The following is a 10,338-nucleotide window of genomic DNA, read 5'->3' on the forward strand; positions in this document are numbered from 1 at the left end:
GACTGGCAAAACAAGTGGCCTACCGGTAACTTAAGTAGTAAACTGTTAACAACAGCATGGTGGACAATCCAACAGTGTGTGGAGGCCACACAATGAACAGAGGAAGTTACTGGAGTAAAGCACTGTACAAAGGTCATTCAAAAAACAGGAGTTTGGTTAAAAAAAACCCAACACAAATAAAAAAAAAAAAAAAACAAGTAATTTTAGAATCAACTCTTCTTGAAAAAATTTCTTTTGAAATTATAAAATTCAACTACTGAAAGTTTGATTAGGACAAATATTTAAACTGGCAGTAATCTTTTATCAAAGCTTTAAATTTTTAATTACTGAACCAGTGAAACTGCAGAAAGCAATCTTGCAAGCATTTAGTTCACTTAGCACTGATGATCTCACACTTCTCTGGCTTTCTTGCACAGACCTTAGAAGGACTATCTGATCTTGTACTCGATGCCTTGTTTCTTGGTCAGAAGATTCTTTCATGTACTTTTAGATGATCCAGGAGTATTAACTTAACTGCCTTTCCTTCAAATAGTTAATAGTTCATCCTAAGAGACAGAATTTAAAAGATCCCTAAATGTTCTAAAATGTCTTGCCTTTTGTTAATTAGTTGCAATTTCAGCACAAAAATCACACTACTTATGCTTGTTATCTATAGAAATCTCTACAGATTTACACCAGCACTGCTGCAAGACTGTGAATAGAGACAGACTGCACAGTGGATGATTGCACACATGACTGACTTGGAATGTGTTCTGTGATGCCTTGGCTAATTTATTTTGCCACACAAGGAGATGGCAAGATTGGGCCCAGATATCAGACTATTCTCTATTAGTTCCTTCCCTGCTTCCAATTCTACTACTGCTCCATAACTTGACACAGAATATGGTTCATCAGCCCCTGAACAAAGTCCCAGCCTACCAGCTCTACTGAGTATCTGAAAGTCCTGTAGGAATGAAAACATTCAAGCCTTCCAATGTAACAGAGGTTACATTGCTGGGCAGAATATGCATGATAAAATGATTGTGACAAAGCCCAAATCTGATAGCACTGAAATATGCTGTCCTACTGGAGAAGTTCTAGAGGAGTTTTGACTGAACTAACGTTTTCTGCAACAGACTAAGTAAAACTTTGAAGGTGCCTCTTACTGGTCAGAATGTGTCCAGAAACTTTGTTACTTCATTAAAGAAAAAATATACAAGTTATTATTTTTAAAAGAGGAATACTTATTTTAGCAACTTTCAGGTACATTTGTCACAAAAATTGTTGAAGCTATTTATATTAATAATATAAAAAGTTTATTTTTAAGAATGCAAATTAAATTCCAAAAAGTACTTCGTTAAAGTTAGGTAAATTTTATATACTTTTTTTTGTATATTTTATTGTATTTACATTAGAAGACTTCATTAATCCTCCAGTACAGACAACACTTTTCCAACCTTTAAAAATAATTAAAAAAAAAATCCAAGGTCAAAACCCCACCTACTAAATTCAAAGCCTAATGAGTTACTTTGCAGTGTACTCGCATGGTTTCATAATGGCAATTTCCAACTTTAACAGATGCACTAAAGTGTGCTTAGCTAAAGTGAAACTGGTATCTACATCTACTACCATCCTCCATGGGAATGATGGCTTCAAAGATAGAATTCAGATTCCAACACCTACTTTTTGCTGTAGTTCTTTCACAGCATGGTCCCTATCCATGCATGCTTGTCGATAGGCTTCATAAGCTCTGTTAAGCTGCTCTCCAATGTTTTTGTCCATAATTCCCAACGTTGTTTCATCACTGGAAAGATGGTCAAGTTAACAGACCTGAAAAGTAATCAGAAGGAAAAAGAGAGAACACTAAGAAACAGCAGTATATAAGTGAATTCATATATAGCATGACTTGCACCAATGTTGTATTCAACTGATATGTGCAGTATGTTTTACCATCAACAGCATAGCTTGAACTATAACACAGTTCATCTCAACAGTTAATTTTATGTCCAGGAATAAGTTTAAACAAAAGCAGCTTAACTCTGAATCCATTTCTGGATGTACAGAATGTGTAAATATATCTGTAGTTACAGTGTTTGAGACTGAGTCTTAAAATGGGTGCTAATTACCAGTTACCTGATTTTATGCGATCTCCAAAAGTTTAACGTTTGAATAACTGTGAAATAAAGACAGTATTAATAACCAAAGCTAAACTCAGCTTTTGGCATTGTGCCGGAAAACCACACTATGAAAAACCAGTGTCCAGAGACAGAGAAGGCCTGCAACTTTATTTGAATAAAGGGAGGAAGAGAGCCCACTGGGGCACACACCTGCGGAGTTTTCTCTCTCAAGGTTTCGGAGGGCACAGGCTCCTTTTATCCTGAACTCCCGGCCGCATGTTGCCCTCTTCCTTTCCCTGTTGGCTGAGGAAGATACAGCCTTCCCAAACTGCCTACCACATATCCCCCCTTGAACCGACTGTTTTACCCCAAAGTTCAGAAACTCAGGTTTGTAAGGACCCATTTGTCTGCTTCAGGAGCCAACCTGTCTGGGCTCTGCAACAAACTTCCTGCTTGAAGTTGGTAAAGACATTAAAATCCATTTCAAGGATCTTAACACCCATACCCTCAACCATGGAATTCTTTGTAAAGACATTAGCACACATCTTTCCCATCAGCTTTAAGAAATAAAAAGATAAAACCTCAATTAGATCACACAAACCTCTCCTATTCTGTGCTAAATTTGAAAATGTCAACACAAGCTACCCTAAGGTAGAGTTAAAACATCTTTTATCTAAAAACCAGTGATATCAACCAGTACGAATTATCAAGACTTGGACCTTTTCACACAATATTATGAACTTTTTGCACTTTGTGTACAATTTCAGTAACAACTCCCAAAGCTACAGCTCATGAACTTTTACACATAAGACTAGAACACTATTAAATGTCAGACTCCAATTACAAGAATTTTGCAAACACAGGTAATTTGCTTGTATAGTAATATATGATACTAATTTTAAGATCAAAATTTAGCATAATACAAATACAGTAGGGAACGAGTTAGTGAAGTTTTAACCCCCACCCCATAAAAAAGTAAAAATCTTTTTTATGCCTCTCCATAAAAAAGATAGCAGCGTTAAGAAAAAAATTAATCTCTCTTAATTTCTTTTAAAAAATATTTTTTTAAAAATTTCATCTCTCAGGCTATTTAAAGCAGTGTAGACTGCTACTATCATCTCTCACTATCTCTTAGGATTGTGCATAAACCACATATATTACTAAAGAAAGTCACATGAGGATAAGCAAGAAGAGTATGAGGGTAACTTGCCTTGGACACTGCTCAGAATTCTGCAGATTGCAGCTTGAAGATTTTGTTAATGTTTCCTTGCTTTTGAATAGCTTCCCTATTGTAGGGCTTGAGTACAGAAATGTGGTCTGACTTTTCTAGAAGGTTCAACAGAGTACTGTATGGACATCAAACTTTTTTGTCCTGCAAATTTTATTTTACTGATTTGTTCCTACAGAAAAAGAAATCATATCTCACCTCTGGCATGGCTGTACTTTAATAGCAGCAAAGCGAATTCTTTAACAACTTGGAATTTTTTAGGGATCCTTTGATGTAACAAATGTTACTGAAATCCAAGTTTACAAGTTTTGTATAAAAGGCTTATATTGTTTCACATGAAAGGCTTAGTTTGTTTGGACTTGTTTTGTTTTCCTAAACATCAGTTCAGTAGTTTACAATCTCCAACAGTGCATACTGTCTCTAAGCATTGTTAGTAACACAGGCTACTTCATCCACCTCTTTCCTCCCCTCAACGGTATCCCTTTGCTAAATGGAATAGTCATGCTCATATCTTTAAATATATGGCCAGGCTTTCCTTCCTTTTCAAGTGAAGGACTGTTCTATGTAGTTCAATGAATAAAATCAGATATTCCCTTCAGGTACAGGTGTTAAACTGCAGAGGGCATTGTTATAGCTGATAGTGACTGTGAAAGTGTGTTCTCACAATCTTTAAAAGCTTGCAAAGTTTGCATCAGTATTGATTTTGAACTCTTCTGAAATCCTCCACTGTTAACAACTTACCTAGTAAATGGCACATCCTTTACATATAAGAGGTAATTACAAAAAATGAGTGCAATGGGATTTAAGAAATTATGCTCAGCTTCTAATGGAGAGAATAAGGTTCAGCTCCATGTGACTCACAGTTCACAGAAAGTGAAGGTCTTAATTTCATTCATGCAAACTCAAACCTCCATTTGAATAGCAGTATTTAAAAGTTATATCTAATATCTAGCCTTTTAGTCATGTGACTGGGAACATTAACAAAGAGTGCTGCTGTCATCTGGACTGATGGTATCAAAAGGAATTGATCCAACAGGCAGAACTGTAGCACAGTGCCTGATTTCCTACTTGGTATGGAAAAATTACTTACTGGTAGCTCCCTAAACTTCAGACTCCATGCAGTAAGAAAAGATCAGTGAAAGTCATCACTAGTGACACTTTAAGATGGCACTGTAACTAGAAGAATTGGTCCTATCTTTGCCCCATATCCTAGACTTCTTCTTCAACCTTACCCTTGCCTTTCTTCAAGCACAGGCAACCTTGCTGTAAACTGTATCAGCAAACCAATCCAGTTTAAAACTAAATACTAAATGTATTTTTGCTGCATTAGTTTTACTGCAAGTCAGAGCCATAGATCACTTCAAATTTCACAATAACACAAGGAAGCCTGCACAGGGACAGAAATCCACAATAGGCAGACAGAACTCCTGTGTTCAACAGCAGCACTGGCTTTGAGTTGTAACATTAAGTCTCAGTTACGTAATAGTGTCACAAGTCTGCGCTGCCATTGAGAAGGACAGGCCAGCCTTCTCCCATCTCTGGCCGTGCATTTTTGCTGCTTACTGGTACTGCTATCAGTGTTTCCATGCTACACAGTTGAGTATGCCAAAGTAGCTCCCTACTTCCTCAAAAAAGCAACAACAAACCCCCTAAAAAAACCAACCTCGAAATTAAAACTGGAGCTAGCTCACTGCAAGGCTGCTGGAGCATTACTACCAGCACAAGGAGGCAGTGGGAACATGCGACTAGCCGTGGGCAGGACTGCCGCAGTCTAGATTTAGATTGGATTAAACTACTCTGTAGTCACACCCCGGGTTGCCTGCTGCTGGAATAAATAACTGCTTCTTATGTTATCTGTCTCATATCCAGAACTCCTTGCAGTTAGAAAAACTGGCTCATTTTCCTGCTTCTCCTCCATAGGCATCAATATTTATCAGGGAATTTGCCAACTGTTCCTTGTCATTTACCCTTCTCCCTGCATCCAATGAGGAGGTAAAAACTCCCTCCCAACAGGCCTAAAAAAAAACCCCCAAAAACCCAACAAACCAAAAAACCCCAACCCAAATATCCCTGCTATTTTAATCAGTTATGATTAGTTATGCTGTATCCAAATGGCAGCTGGAACATAATTCAGCTCAAAGCTGACAATCCTGATCTTTAGCAATTTACATTCTGGATATTCATTAGATCCTAAAGACTTTTCGCAATCATTAACAGCAAGATGTAGTCAGCAGAGATGCAGCACTACAAAATGTTGCATTTATTCTAACAGGGACAGAATTAGAGGAAGACATTAATTACAGAGGTAGTCCTGCAAGTGTGAATACCTGTGAGTGCTATGCTGCTGGAGCTATGGCAATGACAACTGGAATTTCGTATTTGAGTAAAGACTTGTACACTGGATAACACTGGACAACCACTGGGTACAGCTAATACTTTAAGACAAAGTTCTAAGTAAACACACCAAATGAAACCTCCCGATTATCTTTAAAAACTTGCTTCAAATCAGAAACATTTTGTTGATATAAGTGTCGGGAAAAAAAGAAATAGTAATATGCATTTTCTCAGTCAAATGCCAAAAAAGCTCCAACACAAAGATTAGCAACATATTTCTGCTGCAATCCCAGCTCCACAGCTTGCTAGTTTTCATACTAGTTTTCATATTGCCTCAAAAACTACCTTAAACTCTGAAGGAGAGGTTTTAGCTAATCATGTGTATATGCACATTAATCCATAATACACTTTCCTACCTCTCATAGTTTCATGAGAGATGAGAACACAGGTGCCATCCAACTTCTCTATGTACTTCTCTACATATTTCTGCTTTCAAAACAGATTTTTCGATTGCTCTATTTTGTAAGTTACACTGCCATCATCTTGGGAACTGGAAGCCTGTTGAGGTAATCATTTGTGAGAGACTGAGAGCTCATTGAACTTTTTTGTGTTTCGTTTCTTCCCTTATTTTTTTTCTGAGTAGACACAATTCTCGCTTTGCCCGACGGCGAATGCGCGGTTACCACAGCAGCAGCCCCTCAGGGCGCACCGGCGTTAGAGCCGGGCAGCCCCAGGGCGCTCAGGGCTCGGGAGGCGATCCCCGGAGCGCTGGGGTTCGCTCCCCGCGCCGCGCTGCCGCTGCCCGCGGGGGCAGCCGCCTCTTCCTGCTGCTGCTCTCGCCCGCCCGGGCCATCGCCTCCCGGCGGCGAGCCCGCTGATCCCGTCCCCCGATCCCCCGCTCCCGGAGCGCCTCCGCACACAACCACCCGGCCCCGCTCCCGAGCCGGGCCGAGCGGCGCCGAGGGGGAAGCGGCGCCCCCGGGAGCGGGGGGCGGAAGCGCGGCCCGGGAGCCCCCGGCTCGGGATCCCCCGGTCCGCGCTCCGGCCCCGCGCCGAGCCCCGCCGCTCCCGGGAGCGCGTGGTTTCCAAAGCGACTCCGACTTACGAGCGCCTCACGGAGCCCGCGGCCGCTCCCGGCACAGGGCGCTCGCTCCTGCCTGGGCGCCTTAACCCAGGAACCAGAACCGACTTCCTGCCCTGCCTCTCCCCGCCCTGTGACGGGGCGCCGGCCCGGGTCGGGGCAGGGCAGGGCAGCGGCCGCCGGAGCCGCCGGGTTCGCTCCGGGATGGGAGCCTGTCCGCTCGCCTGCGGCTGTCGGGCAGTGCCTCTTCTGTCTGGCTGCAGAAGACCCCTCTGTGCTGCTCCTGATGTCCACAGCCCCTATCTATTTCTATCTTTCCATGACTTAGAGTGATATAAAAATAGTTACATTTGTAATACGCTTTTCACGCTCAGGGTAGTCTCTCTCTGAATGATCTGTTGTAGGTTACTACAGAGGCACTTCCCCGCCTGCATTTATTGCATGCAAGCAACGAATAATCTAGGTAAGAATAATGGAAACACAGTTTAAATTTTGCTACTGCTACAAGCCCTTCTCTCTCTAGGTCACATGTATAAATACAATTTTTTTTCCTGAAAGTGTGTAGGAGGATAGGAGCTGATGGGAGATCATGAGGCGTTTGTTACATACCTGCCCAGGATACCATCACACAGAGCCAGTGGGAGAGAAGCACTATGGATTTTGAATTAATCTTGGCTGTCTCGGAATCCCAGTGAACATATCCATGCAGCCGAGCTATGGTGTTTCTTCTAGGGCAGAGCTTTTTGCTTTGCCCACTCACACAGTTCAGAACTTGCATTCCAGCTATCACAAGACGCCTATCCTTGGAAGCCTGAGGACTGAGCTCAAACATAGCCACGGGAAAAGTAGCCAGGTGTTGCTCTTTGTGCTCTTTTGAAAATTATTTCTGTTATAATTTATCTTTCCTGCAAAGACTTTAGCAAGTCTTTTGATCTGTTTTGGCCTATACTAAGGCTAAAGAAACTTACAGGCAGATAGCTTACTGAGTCTATAAATATACTTCCTGTTTGGCCATTTTTAAGAACTTCAGGTGAGGTCCGAATGAACTACTAAAATTCAGAGAGAGTTTGCTCTTTAGCACGTTTCCAAGAAAGGGAGATTCAATTTCCTTTTTCAGAGATGGGGTTTGAGATGTCCATGTTAAGGTTCATTTAATGGGGTCTTAATAAAATAGGTTTTGGGCAAAAAAGTCTACTGTTTCTCTTTTAATTCTACATGTTACATTTTTAGTCAGTTTTGGCAAGTAGTTAAGCACTTAAAATTATAATGGATATATCAGCTGAAATATAACCTGCATTTCTTAAATTCAGATCAATAGATGCAATATAATTTAGCTGATGCTATATTTAAAAAGGGATAATGTGCAGAAAAGTACAAGTGGGTGTTTCCTGATGATAAGCATGCCTTAACTAAGATTATGGCTACCTAAATTCAAACAGAGCCATAACACCTCTGAGACACTATCGTTGCATGTTAGTTGTTTTAGGGGGAATTTTTTTTATTAAATTCTAGGAATGTATTTAATGTAAATTTGCTGTGAAGGTCTCAAACTCAACAACTCAAAAGTGACAACCATCTAGAAATGACTTTTCAGTTCACATTAATCTCTTAGTGCTTTATCAGTAATATTCTTTCACACTAAAACGTGGGAGAAGGTGTTTTTTCCTCTCTCTTATTTAGTGCCTTCTTTCTTCACATTTCCTCCCCTAAAATAATAGGGTGTATTTAACAAGCTTTACAGTAACCCATCTTGAAAATCTTAGGGACCTTCAACCTTTGAATAAATTAAATAGAAGAAAAGAAAAATACCCACTAAGATAGTACAAAATCTCCATTTCATAGCTAACTAGATCTCTGATTTTTTGAGCATTTTCTGTTTTACAGTCAATTACTAAATTACTTTTTCTCCTTTCCTCCTCGTCTTGTTTTCTTTGTTTTTCTTCTTTCTTCTGTTTCTGTATTCCCTTCCCTACAGCTATTCCAGAAACAACTTTCTGTATTTCTGCCCCACATCAATATTTCACACATTTATGTCATTGTCAAGCCAGGATTGCTTTCCTATGTGTAGTCCTCACAAGATAGCTGGAAAGAAGAAACATATATCAGTGTATTTAAAAATTATTTACCATTTTAGGAATCTACCGATCTTAAAAACACTTGCAAAGCACTTATCTGGGGTTTGGGAGTGGTAGTGCAGGGCTTCTTGTTTTTACTACTTTATTTCACTTTGTGTTCACAGTCAGAGAAAGCCTTACTTTGACTACTTATGTTTAGAATCTTTGAGTGGTTTTTTTTGTTGTTGTTGTTGGTAGGGGATTTTGTTTTGTTTGTTTGGTTGTTTTTTCTTGGTGATTGGGAATTAGCAAGTTGATACTTTTTTCATAGTGAAAATTCAAGTTTGTGCTCAGTGGGTTAAACAGCCTATTTAAATACTTACATCATCTATATGCAGTTTACTGTTTCACATTGCTTCTGAAATGGTATTTTAAGAGGAATTTTCCTTAGTCTGATGTGTTGACGCTGCTCATTGGTTACACTGCGCTGAAGTCTGGGGAGGAACTCACTGCTTTCAGGAGAGGCTGCTGCTGGAGCAGCTGGCAAAAGGCTGTAGTTCATCAAAGGTTTAGGCCGATTCCTTTTTTTGTGAATCTCTGAGTTTATAAATGCAAATTGGCGTCTACTAGAAAGAGGTTAAAATGTTTCTTGCAAGTTGTTAATGTAGCCATTCGTTCAGACGCTAGGTGGCTCACGTCAGATGTTAAACCTGTTCCAGAACTTAAGGACTGTGGTCCCAAAGGAGTGTGCTGGGTGCTGAAAGAGCCTCTGCTGCTCTGCAGTGTTTCGCCGTTCTTTTAGTCTCTTGCTGCTTTAACAAAATAAAAAGCATGTTTTGATCTTGAAATGCTTTTCCTGGTCAGAAAATGAGATCTGTGGATTAATTTAGAACAAATGTTGTCGTTCCTTAGTGTGAAGGAAGGTGAGGCTGGTTATTTTTTTCCCAGCATTAAGAATCGAGTTGGTGACCCTGTGTAAACCCAAGTATGTAATTTGCCTATAGGTTGTAACTGACAAAGTTAGTTTCTGGGTTCCAGAAATGACAGGATATTTAATCAAACTACAGATATACAGATTTGGAGCACTATAAGCAACATCATAAAAGTAATGTCTTACTTTTTTTTTTTTTTTTTTTTTTTTTTTTTTTTTTTTTTTTTTTTTTTTTTTAGTGTATCTGAATGCTGTAGCTGATAAGTCTAATTTACTCCTTGTCTTTACAAAGTATAGGAACAAAAAGTTTGGATTTTCTCTTCTCGTCTTTCTGGTAAGAGTATAGGAAATCCTTATGTTTCCTGGAGGAGTATCAACAGGATTATGAAATGTGGTTTTGTACTGCTTATGACTAATATTAGCTGGGAACTTCCACTGAGAAATACCCAGCTAAAGAACTTCCTTAAATGCAACTGCATGCAGACAGTCATGCTCTGAAACAGAGACTTTAGCAGAAACAGCCTGCAAATCGGTTTTGGACCCAGTGCAACATTCTTGTATTGTAGAAAGTGATGTCTGTGATTTCTGGAGGCTCCCTACCCTGGAGAAAGGTT

General features: G+C 39.9%; 1 protein-coding gene across 2 annotated transcripts in view; it reads right to left on the bottom strand.

Annotated features, from left to right (window-relative positions):
- TANK (TRAF family member associated NFKB activator) overlaps positions 1 to 6,847 on the bottom strand; it is a 28,309-nt gene extending 21,462 nt beyond the window's left edge. The window contains exons 1-3 of one of the 2 annotated variants that reach the window (XM_066322893.1): positions 6,764 to 6,847; positions 6,075 to 6,216; positions 1,663 to 1,809 (exon numbers count right to left, since the gene is read on the bottom strand). In XM_066322893.1, the coding sequence (XP_066178990.1) occupies positions 1,663 to 1,761 (99 nt within the window). In that variant the 5' untranslated portion in view covers positions 1,762 to 1,809; positions 6,075 to 6,216; positions 6,764 to 6,847. The remainder of the gene's footprint in view (positions 1 to 1,662; positions 1,810 to 6,074; positions 6,217 to 6,763) is intronic. The other variant, XM_066322895.1, reaches the window with a different exon arrangement.
- Between the last annotated feature and the right edge of the window lie 3,491 nt (positions 6,848 to 10,338).

The sequence above is a fragment of the Sylvia atricapilla genome, chromosome 7 (assembly GCF_009819655.1).
Source record: "Sylvia atricapilla isolate bSylAtr1 chromosome 7, bSylAtr1.pri, whole genome shotgun sequence".
Lineage (NCBI taxonomy): Eukaryota > Metazoa > Chordata > Aves > Passeriformes > Sylviidae > Sylvia > Sylvia atricapilla.